The sequence below is a fragment of the Schistocerca serialis genome, chromosome 4, assembly GCF_023864345.2.
Source record: "Schistocerca serialis cubense isolate TAMUIC-IGC-003099 chromosome 4, iqSchSeri2.2, whole genome shotgun sequence".
In the NCBI taxonomy this organism is placed as follows: Eukaryota; Metazoa; Arthropoda; class Insecta; order Orthoptera; family Acrididae; genus Schistocerca; species Schistocerca serialis.
This window is the reverse complement of record NC_064641.1, coordinates 188,099,946-188,115,636: the sequence shown is the minus strand read 5'-3', so window position 1 is coordinate 188,115,636 and position 15,691 is coordinate 188,099,946. Positions and strand designations below refer to the sequence as shown.

The following is a 15,691-nucleotide window of genomic DNA, read 5'->3' as shown; positions in this document are numbered from 1 at the left end:
TATCCTATCGTGTAAGAGACAGCGACAACTATGACTATGACCCAAATATGTTTAATCCCAGTGGCAAAACTTCCTGAAAACAACATGGTCTACTCCAATGACCACTTCACAATCCACAGTATTTGCATCTCACTCCAGAACAGCTTCTCTATATTATAAAGACAGGAATTGTCCTTAAAATGTGTAATTTGATCTATCAGTCCTCCTAGCCTGAGCTGCTTCTAGCTCTTATCCACAATCACATACACCCCTGCCTTCATGTCTCCCCTTCACAACATTAATCTACATGTAGTGTTTTTATTTTCCTCTTCCTCTGTTCTATTGCAGACAACTTCTACAGCCTGTGACATGAAATGTTTCCCAACAGCACTTTCCTGTCACATACCATTGCTGCCTCACCTTTGCACCCATCTGCCTCTATTCCTTTCACTCATTCTCTTTAAGCTCCCTACTCCTAATCTCCTTTCTTCTCTCACCCACTAAACCTGACAATTATTTACCTCAGTAGGTCTACAGCACATGGGACAATGTAGTTAGCCAGGATAATGTAGCCATGGACGGGTGTGTTCCTTGTTAATTCTGAAGAAATACATCGTCCAAAGGCCCAGCAATGTTTTTGGCCTTGTTCACGAGTCTGTCCACTATTCCATGCTTTAACTATAGCCTGAGTGGTTATCTGCACTCATTACATTATTTGGAGAGCAAAAATATAATGTAATGCCTCTGTAAAAAATTTAACGATATGGAAGCAGTGACAACTGCAGTGAACATTTAGAACCTCTGCAATGTTAGAAATGGGGACATTACTCAGCTTTGTAGAATTCTGTAGAATGCCAGAGCAGTTGTGATTCTGGATATCTTATGGGTAAGTTGTATCAGTGGAAAAACTATTAAACAAGTTGTCAGATAAAAGAAATTGCAGTCTTTCCAGCCTCACAATGTGGAGTCCTGAAAAACCTGGGCCAGCTAAGGTAATATACAGTAATGGTTAGTTGGTATTTGCTGCTGTGTTATTCTCTTAAATAAATAAGTTTGTCAGAGCATTAGTATAGCATGTGGTGGTGGTGGTTGTGGTGGTGGTGGGTGGTGGTAGTGGTGGTGTCGCTGTAATATTCTCTTAATTTTTTTAAATTTTTTACGTATTTGCTTGATGATGCCATATTATTGCTTCAGAAGGATCCAATGTATATATTTTTAAAATATGTCCCAATTTCCTGACAAAAACAACGAAGCAGGTGATACTGCTACAATCTACAGCAAGGTGTTGTGGGGACCTTAGGAAGATCTTGATTCACACAATTCTAAAAGACAGCAATGGCAGATAAATGCGACAATTATGATGCGAACAGCTTAACAACTCATGCATCCAAGTTTCTGACAAGAATAGTATACAAGATGACTGACTGATTAGCTTGTATGAAAATACTAAAGAGTAAGGTCTTCAGTCCATTCTTCCTTTAACAATCACAGCCTAAAGGATTCCTTGTGGGCAAAAGGACTGCCCATCAATTTGATCCTTTTTAGTATTATCTCATGCAAGGGACCTGGTAAAAAGTAACCATAAAAGTAACCATAAAAAAGTAATAAGACACAGTGAGGTGGGGGAGGTGTACCAGCAACAGTCCCCCCACCCAGCCTAGTCCTGCTAAGTGAGGGTAACTTGCACAGTTGACGGACAATCTTCCAGTCACTGTGCAGAATCCTTGTACCACAGAATGGTAAAAAGAGGTGAGAAGACCATGGTGACAAACTTCAAATGAGCGTAAATAAACTACTCTTTTGGATCAAATGTAAAACCAGATCATCATGCGACAGCAGATGTGGTGAGTCATCAAGCTTCAGCATCTGCAGCTAAGTTGAGGGACTATTAGGCTGTAGGTCACTGATAGAGGTGTGTCATATTCCTTTGGGCTCAGTCACGTTACAACTGAGCTACCACTAATGTGGAAGTATGTGAGATGATCACATACGGGCAATACGGTAATTTCCAAGAGTTATTGCCTACCGAATATGCAGGCCCCTAATGATATATACTGAATGAGCAACTATATCCACCGTATGACTCTGGTGGTGGTAAATGTTTAGCGTTTTGCCAGGGTAACACAGTTTATCAGTTTCAGTTGTGGACAGCAATGAGTTAAAAGCACTGCAGTTTCAAATGCTGATAGTCTCACATGGCAAAATCTAATTTCTCAGTTATGTAGTGTAGAAAGTTGGTTGAGATTTTGTTGGGACTACGAATTGCTTACAGATGAAGACAGCACAAATTGTGCAGAATATCGAGGACTCAAGTCTATGAAAACTTCACAAGAAAGGTGCAGGCGCCGAATTTACTTAGCAATTATTCTGTGCCCTGCATCACAAGAGAACATGTATAAGCAAGAACACATGGTTTGACAGTTCCAAGTTATCCACCGAGAAGAACATCGTTTCAGTTTCTTGTTGAATAAGAGACAGTATGTTACAAATGACAGCTTCTGAAAAACAATTGCACACAAACAGTGTGTGTGACTACTATGGATTCTGCTGGGAAGTCCGTTATGGCATAGTCACAAACGAGAGTGTTCCAATCGGTGGACAAAACAAGGTAGTTGAAACAGACAAGCATGAGCTACTGGGACATACCAGAGAGGACGACCGTTAAAAAATGAAGTTGAACATATTTGGGTATTTGCTGACACTGAAGTAGAATCCCGCAAGTGCTTTGTAGGTAGAGTTTATTCGAGGGAGAAGAAAACTTTAGTCTCTATGATAAAGCACTTTATATTGCCAGGCATGAAAGTGATAACAGATGGCTTGAAGCCATACAATACCTTAATGAAAAAAGGATTTCATCATGAATTTGTGAATCATTCCATTGAATAGGTGTCATCAGATGATCCATATGTCCACACACAATACTAAATGCTTGTGGAATCTGTGCAATTGTTGATAAAAAGAGAGAGGCATCAAAGAGGTAAGGACAAACTCTTAACTCTTCCAATATCGATATTTCCATAACTTGAACTTCTGAGAAAAAATTGACCCTCCTGACACTCTCCCGATATTTCTGACAAACACAGCAAGAGCGTATCCGGGTTACGGGGAAATAGGATCGCTTCTGGGGGCTTATACAACAGAAGGAATGCCAGGGCACAGCAGTTTAGTAATATAGAGAGTTTAGAAACAACTGTGTTGGTTGGCTCACAGGGGGCAATATGGGCAAGTTGCCAACTGGTCGGAGTTGCGGGACTGAATATAATTGACATGTGTAATACAGGGTGCAAATAATTTATACAGCACAACGAGAATTGACAATGAAGATTCAAAATCAGTTTGCACAATAAAAACCTGCTGCAAGTTCAGTGATGGTTGCTAATATATAGGAAGATAAATTGCAGATTCGTTCACTATGGAAATGAAAAACTCATAAGAATATAAAATTAACAATTCTGGCTTGAAACAGGCAGCCCCAGCATTTAGGATCCAAAGCATTAACAGTGACAAAAACTTTCCGACAAAAGTACAAGATAGTGTTGCAGTAGCATTTTTCGGTTTTGATTAGCAGTTTAGTTATTTAATATATAAAAAAAATTTACTCTGAGTTTTATTACCTTGTTATGTTGGCATGGTGAGCCTTAATATTGACATCTGGATTAAATCTGAGTGCACTTTCACGAGCCACCTTAGCTTTAGATTCTCCAACATGGCGTTTGTGGAACAGAAATTGTCGGTTGAGGTTACTAACATCAATGGTATCTAAATCAACCTGTAAAACGTGAAATATAATCAACAAAAGAACTTTGGTTCAAAAATATATGGTTATACACGATGAACATTAACATTTAAATGAAGTAAACAAAGAAACAGGAATGTACAGACTGTTAAAGTATCAGTGTCTAATCACACTTCTGTATGAAGCAATTTTTGTTTCTCGGCAATTCGCACAATTCTTGTGGACTCTATCTAACAGTAAACTCCAATGGAAAGTCCAGGATTGAATAATTAAAAATGAGGAAACAATTGACTGCTACTCACTACATAGAAAAGGAGGCATAGTGTAGTAGCCACGTACAACGAAAAAGAATGTTAGAAATATTTCAGCTTTCAGAGAAAATCACTCTTCAGAAGCACCAAACATGTGCACGTGCACACAGAGGAGGAGGAGGAGGAAGGGGGGGGGGGGGGGGAGGAATGAACAGGTTGGGTAGTGAGGGAGGGGGCAGGGTAAAGGGAGAGGAGATAAATAGAGAAAAGGATTATATAGGTGCGTTATAAGGATATGAGGTGTGTGAGAAAAGTAACGAGTCTGACTTTTTATTAACGAAAGTTTTAATTTTTTTCAAATAACGATATTGTCTCCTTCAAAGTAGTTCCTGTGGGCAGCTATGAACCATTGGAGCTGCTGTTCCCAGTCTTGGTAGCAGCAAAGAATGTTTTTTGAATGTTCTCCAGAGTCTAATATGATGTCATTTTTCAAAAAAACCTCAGATTAGATGAATAGAGGCGCTGTAGAACAAACTGGAATGCCTTTTGGGGTAAAAAATTCTATGATGGAAGTGCAGCACCCCTTATCTGCAATGTCCAGTCTCACTTGATTCACCCTTTTCCTGAGCCTTTCAAGGACATCTTTGTAAAATACTTGGCTGACAGTTTGTTTTGGATGAGCAAATTCTTTATGCACGATACCCCTACTGTTAACAAAGTAAGTCAGCATTGTTTTGATCTTTGATCTGCTACACCTACATCTAAAAGATACTCTGCAAGCCACCGTACAGTGCATGGCAGAGAGTATCCCATACCACTACTAGTCATTTCCTTTCCTGTTCCACTCACAAATAGAGCAAGTAAAAACGATTGTCTGTGTGTTTCCATTTGAGCACTAATTTCTTGGATCTTATCTCTGTGGTCCTTACATGTGATGTATGTTGGCGGCAGTACAACCATTCAGCAGGCAGCTTCAAATGTTGGTTCTCTAAATTTCCTCAATAGTATTCCTCAAAGCATCTCGGTAACACCTGTGTGTTGTTCAAACCAACTGGTAAGAAATCCAGCAGCTTGTCTCTGAGTTGCTTCGATGTCCTTCTTCAGCCTGACCTGGCACAGATCCCAAACACTTTAGCAGTATTCAAAAATAGGGCATATCAGTGTCCTATATGCAGTCTCCTTTACAGATGAACCATACTTTCCTAAAATTCTCCCAATAAGCCAAAGTTAGTCATTTGCCTTCCCTTCCACAGTCCTCACACGCTCGTCGAGCTTTTTTTGGTCATGGAGATGTCTCACTACGCCACTCCTCACTTTGCCATTTTGTCCAAGGATCATACACAAAAATTCAGGATACACCACCTGTGATCACATGACTGCACCATTCAGGGTCATTGGCAATCTTCTCAAGATCAACATACGTTTCTTCGGTTGTCCTTCTGCTTGACTTTTGGCACCATTTTGGCACACACCTTTCACATGAGCAAATCTTCAGTAAAAATTTGATGTATGATGAAAGTAATTAAGTTTAACAGGTCACTCATCATGCTAATTGTTAAACGCTAGTCTGATCTCTCAGAAGCAAGCACACATTCGACGTTTTCAGAAGTTGAAGGTCTCCCTCAGCGAGGTTCACTTCCATCATGTTTCCGACCTTAAAAAAAATGATTTGTGCCAGAGAAAAACTTTTACCCTTGATAAGGAATGTTCGCCATAGGCCTGTTTCAGCTTTTCAAAGGCCACACTCGTGGATCTCCAAAGTTTAACATAAAATTCAATTGCATAATGTTTGCTCTAAATTCCACCGTTCTACTTTCATAACACACAATGAAAGCGCATCTTTACTGATGGCACTCTCAAAAATCATGTGGTGGCTGTATGGAGCTGAAACTTGGACAGAGTGTCTGGAAGGTATGAACACACCAGTCTACACAAGCAGAACACAGCATTGCAAGATTGTTTGCATTACTGTCAGTCTCAATACTTTACTGACACACCATGTAGAAGGCGTATGTAGTATTGGTGCAGGAACAGGGGAGAGGATAGGCAGGTGGATAGGGACTAGCAAAGGTAGAGGGCAGGGGGAGGGTTTAGAGGAACAAAGAATATGTTGTAGGGAGAGTTCCCACCATCGCAGCTCAGAAAATATGGTGTTGATGGGAAGAATCCAAATGGCACAGGGTGTGAATAAGTTGTTAAAGTAAACCTAAGTTTGTAACTCACATAGCTGCTTACACAGATGGCCCTACCTTTGATGGGGTAGTGGATTCCAATGACAGGACTGGAGTAGGTGGAAGTGGGAGGATGTATGGGACATGTCTACATTTACATCTACGTCTATACTCTTACAAACCACTGTGAGATGCACGGCTGAGGTACACCCAATTGTACCAGTTATTAGGGTTTTCTCCTGACCCATTCGGCCGGCCGCGGTGGTCTAGAGGCTCTAGGCGCTCAGTCCGGAACCGCGTGACTGCTACGGTCGCAGGTTCGAATCCTGCCTCGGGCATGGATGTGTATGGTGTCCTTAGGTTAGTTAGGTTTAAGTAGTTCTAAGTTCTAGGGGACTGATGACCACAGATGTTAAGTCCCATAGTGCTCAGAGCCATTTGAACCATTTTTTTGACCCATTCATGTATGGAGCACAGGAAGAATGTTTGACTGAAAGCCTCTGTGCATACAGTAATTATTCTAATCTTATCCTCACTATTCCTATGTGAGCAATACACAGGGGATTGTAGCACATTCTTAGAGTAGTAATTTAAAGTCAGTTCTTGAAACTTTGTTACTAGACTTTCTCAGTGTAGTTTACGTCTGTTTTTCAAGAGTCTTCCAGTTCAGTTCCTTCAGTATCTCTGTGACACTCTCCTATGGATTAAACAAACCTGTGAACATTCGTGCTATCCTTTTCTGTATACATTCAACATCCCCTGTTAGTTCTATCTGGGGCAGGTACCGGACACTTGAGCAATATTCTAGAACTGGTTGAACGAGTGATTTGTAAGCAATCTCCTTTGTAGATTGAGTGCACTTCCCCAGCACTCAACCAATAAACCAAAGTCCACCACCTGCTTTACCCATAACTGAGCCTATGTAATCATTCCATTTCATATCCCTGCTAAGGCTAAGTGGTACATCAGGCATTTAGGGGAGTTGGCAGATTCCGAAAGTGAATGACTGATATTATAGTTATACGATACTATGCTTTTTCATTTTGGGGTCATTCCATGTCAAGTGGTCTCATTCCATGTCAAGTGGTCTAGAGGCTCCCACATGACCCTCATGGATTTTGATGAAATTTTGTATGAACATTCACAGATGTTCTCAATGAACACTGGTACAGTTTAAGTTTCAGAAATTCAATACTTTCAGAGATACAGTCACTTGTTTAAGACCATCGCACAGTTTTCTATAGTTCATCCTTGAATTTTCAGCAACTTTGAGATGAGATATCTCTGTAAGTATTTGCATGAAAGAAACAAAACTTGGCCATCTTATACAACTTTTAGAGCTCTTTAAAGTAAAATATTAAGAAAAGGATTTCTGAGCAATTTTCATATAGAGAATTTGAATCAAAGTTGGGCAAAAAAATAGCTGTTTAAAAAAATGCGAACTTTAGTTTTTTATATCTCCAAAAGTAATTGTGGGATGTACATGAAACTTTGCACACCGTAACTCACCAACACAAGGTCTTAGAATATAAAATTTCATTCTTCTATTACTTTCCATTATTTCACAAATCTAGGATGAAGTTGACGATTTTTCAAAAAGTGCTAAAAATGGGTATTTTTAGTCAAATTTTTCAAAGAAGTGTTTACTCCAAACTCTTCTAAACTACGGTCACTAGAAAGAGCATATTCTAAACTATCTAGAAGAGTGGATTTGGTTTTGCAATGCAAGCATGTAAGGCCCTAAAAAGTAGCATCATCAAAGAGGCGCACTAGAAGTTTGAACACATTTTTCTGGCACTTAAATTATACCTGAAATCTTTTATTTTGCTTTATACATGTTTATTAATGTCTGGGATAAGTGAAATAAAAAGTCCTGATGAATATGACCTAGCTTAAGTCCGAATAGCAAAAGAATAAAAATAGAAACAATGTTATTTCTTAATTGTCACCCCCTCCCCCATTCTCTCTCTCTCTCTCTCTCACACACACACACACACACACACACACACACACACAATTATTATTAAGAATGAATGTAAATCGTAAGATTTATTTGCATAATCATCTAATTATTAGTTGCCTGTTTAATGAACAACACCAGCTTACTGATGGAAAAGAAGTGTATAAATGAGTTGCTATCGTCCATGGTGGCTTAACCACTGCTAGTTTCATTTCACCTGAGAAAACCAGCATTCCCATTGCCATAGGGGCCATGCCCAATAGCTTGGCAACAACAGCCACGTGTGGGTTTCTTTACCACAGGATCCCAAGCCTGATAAAGGTTTCTTTAGAAAGGTTCCCAAGCCTGATAGTAAAATTATTTAAGTGCCTTGTGTAAAATTAGAAGGCACTCTTGGGTTCCTTAGATTGTTTCCTCTAACCTATTTCAATTTTTGATATGCTACATTAATTTTCTGATGAATATCAAGAGGAATGGTGTATTGCCGGCCAGACAAATTTACTGATGGAGATGGAATTGGTGGCCAATTAAATGAATTTACTGGGCCATGTGGGTGCATAAAGTTTATTAATGCATCCCTTTGCTCTGTGGAGGTCTCACAGATATCCCAATCCACCACACGTTTTCATGGATGCATGCAACATATTGTCCTGGTTGGAGAGCAGACATTAATGTGGTGTCACCGCCAGACACCACACATGCTAGGTGGTAGCCTTTAAATCGGCCGCGGTCCGTTAGTATACGTCGGACCCGTGTGTCGCCACTGTCAGTGATTGCAGACCGAGCGCCGCCACACGGCAGATCTAGAGAGACTTCCTAGCACTCGCCCCAGTTGTACAGCCGACTTTGCTAGCGATGGTTCACTGACAAATTACGCTCTCATTTGCCGAGACGATAGTTAGCATAGCCTTCAGCTACGTCATTTGCTACGACCTAGCAAGGCGCCCTTATCAACTGCTATTTATCTTGTGATGCATGTACCGTCAGACCGATGTTCACCAATTATGGATCAAAGTTAAGTATTCCAACAGATACGTACTTTTCTTGCTAGTATAACTCCTTTAACTGTTCCAGACCTCACGCCAGCCTGCGTGAGCTTAAACGTGTGCCTTTCGGCTTCACCTCCTAGTGGCTTGGCTGTCTTGCCAAGTCACAACAATTAATATGCCTCCTTCATTACTGTGACCCATTTTAGCTAGAAAAGATTAACAATCATTTGAAACTCTGCTGACCTGAATTGTTGTTTCATCAATACGTAAAAAGTGATGATTTTCTCTTAGTGCCTGCTACAGTTTGTCCAAGTTTAAACCTCTCTTCTTGCGACACAATATTTTTTTTTCAATTCCATCTTTACTGACGAAAACAAATTTAATTCTATTAATGTTTTCAGAGCAGAAGTGAAACAGATCTAGGGGAGTAAGAATTTGTCCATTAAGTGGCCGTTGCAAGCTTGCTCTTGCTGCTAACCGCTTTGTTGTACCTCCAATCCCATCACAAGGTGATTTCCCATGACTAGTAGCAAAAAAATTCCATTCGGCTGTCATTCCAAAATCACTCTTATGATAGCACAAATTTAGGAAATTCTTGAAATTTTTATATTGAGCACTGGAGCCATCACTGAAATAATGAATGTGGGATATCAGTTCAAACCATGTTTTTATATATTTGACGAGCTCCTTGATAAAAATGTGAACTGTAATAGTGTCATGCCACAAACAATCACTGATAATGCAAAAACTTAAAGATTCTACTTTCTCATTTTGACGAAAGTAGATAACAAATGGATGAATTGTTGCTTGACTATTGTCCCAGTGGAAGCCTTGCACAGCATCCTGAATGATAAAAGAATAATTTTCTGCAAAATCCATTAGGACAACAAGTTCTTCGTCTTTCAGATGACATTTAAGGCCTTTAAGATGCAAGCTTTGATGCTTGGCAATGTAATGATGGCATGACAGACTCCATATTTTATTTTTTACATCTTCAATAAATTCATCCACTACCATTTGCTTCATGCCCAGTGTGGCCCCGATCGGTATGTATCCATTGCTTAAACACAATAACTTCCTGTGGCTCATGATCTAGGAAATAGCTGGTAATTTCAGATGCTATAGCTTCGGGCCCAGGACACCTTACAGAGCGATGTAGCATGCACTGTTTAGAGTTCAAACTGCAAACTGCCTCGCTGAGAATCTCCTTATAATTTTCACATATACCAGCTCCACTAAGCATAAGATTAACATTTTGGTGAATTGCACAGACGCAAACTGCATGCATTCCAGCTTATCCTACTGTTACGCACCATTTGGGTCTAAGTTCACAAAACTTTGAGAATCCTATTTCGGGACCATTTATATTCTTATAGATAACATACATTTCCCCTAAATTGCAAAGTAACAATCTTTTCTGCATGTATGTCTTTCTATCTAAAAGTTTAACTGAAATACTATCTTTTTTTTCGAGGGCACACCCTACTATACTCATCATCTTCAAAAAAATTTCGCCCTCTGCTAGCAACTTCTGCTGGTAATTTCCTGCTTTGCCTATTTTCGGGAAGTGCCAAAATGCCCTTCTCTGCCTTAAGCTTCCGAGCATTCTCACCAGTCTTTTGGACACGCCGAACTGAGCTGCTGTTTGACTGTCCAACTTACAGGTGCCAAGGTTAAAATTTGCATCTGTTCTTTATGAATTGCATTCTGCATCTTGGCTTTCAGTTCAGTCAGCAAATGTGCATAGTCGGCACAGTTTCCACATTCCTTAATTTCACTAGCATCTTCAATTTGTCTGTTTACTCCCATTGCATTTACAATTCTATTTTTAATCACATTTTGAGCCTTTTGAATTTTCTTCTTCACATATTGGGGCTAATCTCTGTAGCTTACTGTACTCTTCAGGGGTGAAATACCGATAGACAATAAGCTACTATTTAATTCTTCTTTTGGTGTAAAGTCCTCATCAGAAAGTGATGAGGCTGATAAAGCTTCGTCCAAGTGTTTATTTAAGGTAGTCCTGCAAGCCGGACAAATTTTCTGCCTTGGCTTTATGTTATTAACAAGCTGCTTCTTCAACATATTAGCTGTTTCAGTATCAAGATTGTGAATTCCTACCTTAACATTATGATTTACCTTCCCAAAGGGATTGAAGCATTTTTTTGGTAACCTCTCATATTGTGTCAATAACAGGGCTTCATGGTGTAGGCAAACTTGAGAGGTATTGTCCAGCTTTGCTTCAGAACGTCAGACCAACAACTTTTTCCTCATCACTAAAATCCGCAAACCATTTTAAAGCAGCTTTTTTTGGCAAAGAAAGTGACATGACACTTTGTTTCACTATCTCCTCGCTCAATTGAGCAGGAACGTATGCTGTTCTGTTCTGCATCCATCTCTAATCAGTAACTAAATAACGTATTTGGCCTCCAAGTGCAAATTATAATCTGCTTAAATTTCAGACAAATTGCTACTGAATGAAATTATACACAATGTATAATACCAATGAAAAAATCTAATAAGAGATATATGCTATAATAGACACAATCAAAACAATTTTTTGTAAATTAGATCTCAAACTTTGATGGTCTTACGAATCACTTAACAAGCCACACTCGGTCAAGAGAACACACTCACTATGCTCCAAACACACCACTGAAATACTGATTGTTCAAACAAGGCTCACAATAATGAAACAATCTGATTGGTAAATTAATTGTTGCCATTATATTTTCTATAAACAGTGAGTCTTGTGAATATTCTCTGTGAAACTAGTGGTTACGTATTTACCAAGGTAGTAGGCTACATTTAAGTGTGATTAAATACAAAATTAAAACTCTTAGATGTTCAACCAACCAATTTTACATGTTTCCCTAATAACTTTAAGACGAAAATTCACAGGTTACAACAGCTAGGTATTAAAATCTCTGCAATATTGACTGGAAAATTTACATCACTTGATGTGTTATTCAAGCAAACCGATTCTTTTTTGGAAAAATGTTTTATACAATTGAATCCAAAAATTAGGTCTTCATTTTCCGCTTGTAAATTTTTACAATTTTGAGAAGTACAAAAAATATGAAGCTATTATTCATGGAATTCTTTATGATCTCTCTCTCTCTCTCTCTCTCTCTCTCTCTCTCTCTCTTTTACAAATGAGAAGAGTTTTATGCAGATGAACGCTTACGATAAAAGCAGAAGGGCTACTTATAGTTTTCAAGTTTTTCTGACAGTCTCATTGCCTATTTACCAGATCTTTTTATTTCAATTATTCAAGGCACTAATAAACATTTATCAGGTATAATAAAAGGTTTCAGGTATAATCTGAGTGCCAGAAAAATGTGTTCAAACTTCTAGTGCACCTCTTTGATGATGCTACTTTTTAGGGCCTTATATGCTTGCATCACAAAACCACATCCACTTTTCTAGATATTTTAGAATATGCTCTTTCGTCAACTTCACCCTAGATTTGTGAAATAATGGAAAGCAATAGGAGAATGAAATTTTATATTCTAAGACCTTGTGTTGGTGAGTTATGGTGTGCAAAGTTTCATGTACATCCCACAATTACTTTTGGAGATATAAAAAACTAAAGTCCGCATTTTTTTAAACAGCTATTTTTTTGCCCAACTTTGATTCAAATTCTCTATATGAAAATTGCTCAGAAATCCTTTTCTTAATATTTTACTTTAAAGAGCTCTAAAAGTTGTATAAGATGGCCAAGTTTTGTTTCTTTCATGCAAATACTTACAGAGATATCTCATCTCAAAGTTGCTGAAAATTCAAGGATGCACTATTGGAAGCTGTGCTATGGTTTCAAACAAGTGACTATATCTCTGCAAGTATTTAATTTCTGAAACTTAAGCTTTACCAGTGTTCATTGAGAACATGTATGAATGTTCATACAAAATTTCATCAAAATCCATGAGGGTCATGTGGGAACATTTCTCGGTATTAGACCACTTGGCATGGAATGGCCCTTTGTGTAGGGCAAAATTTTACATTTCTGTCCATTCTGAGCAAGTTGCCAATCTCTGCATCTGGGTCTACTGCAGGAATATGAGCCACGAGGGATGGGGTTGGGAGCAGGTGTGTAATAGTGACAGAATAAGGTCGAGATGGAAATGTACTTCTGCGAAAGCCTAATTGAGACTCTTGGCATATTTGGAGAGCAACCATACATCACTAAATGTGTGATGACCACAGGTAGCTGGTTGTATGGAAGGGACTTCTTTGTGTGGAATGGGTGGTAGAGATGGTTCGTTCACCAACTAATGGGTCCAAAGGAACAGTTCACCAAAATGAACGGAAGGACTGAGGAACAAATTCTAAGTCTTTCATAGTTCACCTCAGTCGCGGCTTTCTACTTACAGTTCTCGGGAATGGGAAACTGTAGATTTCATGCCTGCAATGGCACATCGGCCGGTCTCATTCCAGTCTTGGTCCCATTCCCGTCTGCCTCAGTCTCAGTCTCCCTCGGCCGGACTCATCCTCCTTCGCGTGGCCACTTGCCTCAGTTCCACTGCCGACCACTCCTAGTTAATTCAGTATCGAGTTGTTGTTTGTTTCATTCGCCCATTGTAGATTAGTTACAAACCGTTTTTGAACTCTGGACTTTGGCTCTTTTCATTTCTATTCAGTGTCCACAATCGGTAATTAAAATGTATTTTATAATTACGTAAACTACATAAAAATTACGTGGTATGTAATACATACATATTTTCAGACAACAAAAGGGCATATCAGCTTACTTCACTATTTCGATAAACAGCAGAAAACATACTAATAAAAAGACAAGTATTTTTGTTATTACACATGCAAAGGAAGTCGACACGGCACACAGGAGTGGCAATTTTCCATCTTTTTTTGAGCCAAGGTAAAACAGCATGTTCATTGTTATGGAAGACAGACCAACTTACAACTGAATGAAGCCCACGCTCTAAAATCTAGTGCCTGGTGCCATAATTTGTAAAGAGAATACAATAACTTCTACAATATTATTTCAGTGGTACAGGGTGGCGCATGAAAAATCGGACCCGAGTACTAGACTGCTCATTGTCGACCACCAATCATCATCTATTGTTTTGAAGTTTTTGTTTGCATTAACTTATTCGTTATTTCTTTACTGCCTAATTATTACATTTTTATCTATTTTGCTTGTAGCAGTCAACAAATCCTGCGTAATTGGCAAGTAGTCTGTATTCGGGGTCAGTTTTTCGTGCGCCATCTTATATTTTGCAGAATCATGAAAATTACTTCCACAAATGTGTGAGAATTCTGTAATGAATAAAAACTCTGTACTCCAGAGGGGAGGCAAGTGCCCCCTCTTGGCGTCTTCCATCTTCAGTCACCTTCGCTGCTAATTTTCAATTTTTCATAAGAACCTCACAAATGAACGGTGAACGAGTAAAAATGAACGGTTCCCAGAAAAGAGCGATCACCAGTGAACCAGTTCCAAGGATGAACGAGTCTGCCCATCTCTAATTGCTGGTGACAGGTAGTCTGATGTCGATGGAGGTACTGAAGTAGCCATCCTCGAGGTGGATTTAGCCATTGAGGAAGGTGGCTGAGCAGGGCCAAGTGAAGCAAATGTGAGAGAAGGTGTTGAGATTCTGGAGGAATGTGGATAGGGTGTCCTCACACTCTTGGTCCAGGTCATGATGATATATGAGTCTGAACAAGGTGACTGGGTTGTGATTCTGGTTGGTTAGGACGGATTCCTCTAGCTTGTCCATAACTAGGCTAGCATATGACAGTGCTTTGCAGGTGCCGTTTGTTACATCATTGATATAATTATAGGCGATGCCTTAAAAGGAGAAGTAATTCGAGCATACACCTTAATGACCTCACATAACCCAATTACACCTCTTCTCTCTCTCTCTCTCTCTCTCTCTCTCTCTCTCTCTCTCTCTCTCTCTCCACACACATCCACCTGCATCCAACCCTATTATAGTGTTTTTTACCCCCAAGAGTTATTTGGAAAGAAAGGTCCGATTTCTTAAACAAACCATCAAATCAAATTAAATTAAAGAACTGTTTTTATTTAATTCCTTACATGTTTCCCTATTTTTCTACATAGTTTCTATATTTGTTTAAATGTATGTCATAGTGTTCTACGAGCTTTTCTATCAATAAATTAGACACCTAATTCCTTAGAAGATAACTAGTCTTTAACGGCTTCTTTCATCTTTTCATCTGCTGCGAAGTGCTTGCTGTTGATAAACTCTGAGTTTGGTCACGGAAATGCAGTAAGTGGCTGGGTTTGTTGTTGGCCCTTGCTGCATAAACTTGAATAACAAGACTCCATGTCTAGCCTAAAACACAACTGCCATAACCTTGCATGTTGAGATTGACTGCTTGGCCTCAACTCTCACTGATAATGTTATAAGATCCCATTCCATTTACTGACATTTAGATTCTGGTGTCATGTGAGGAACCCAAGTCTTGCCCCTGTGACAATGTTCTCTAAAAATTGATCACCTTTATTATGACATCAGCATAAAAAATCAAAAGCACAAGCCATTCTTTTCATTTTGTGTTTCTCAGTAAGCAGTTTGGTAACCCAACACGCACACTCTTCGCGAAATTGTAACTTTTCAAAGACAATT

The 15,691-nt window shown here is 39.1% G+C and overlaps 1 protein-coding gene across 1 annotated transcript in view; it reads right to left on the bottom strand.

Annotated features, from left to right (window-relative positions):
- LOC126474063 (SUMO-activating enzyme subunit 2) overlaps nt 1-15,691 on the bottom strand; it is a 132,809-nt gene that overhangs the window by 76,808 nt on the left and 40,310 nt on the right. The window contains exon 2 of the mRNA XM_050101473.1: nt 3,594-3,748. Coding sequence (XP_049957430.1) covers nt 3,594-3,748 — 155 coding nt within the window. The remainder of the gene's footprint in view (nt 1-3,593; nt 3,749-15,691) is intronic.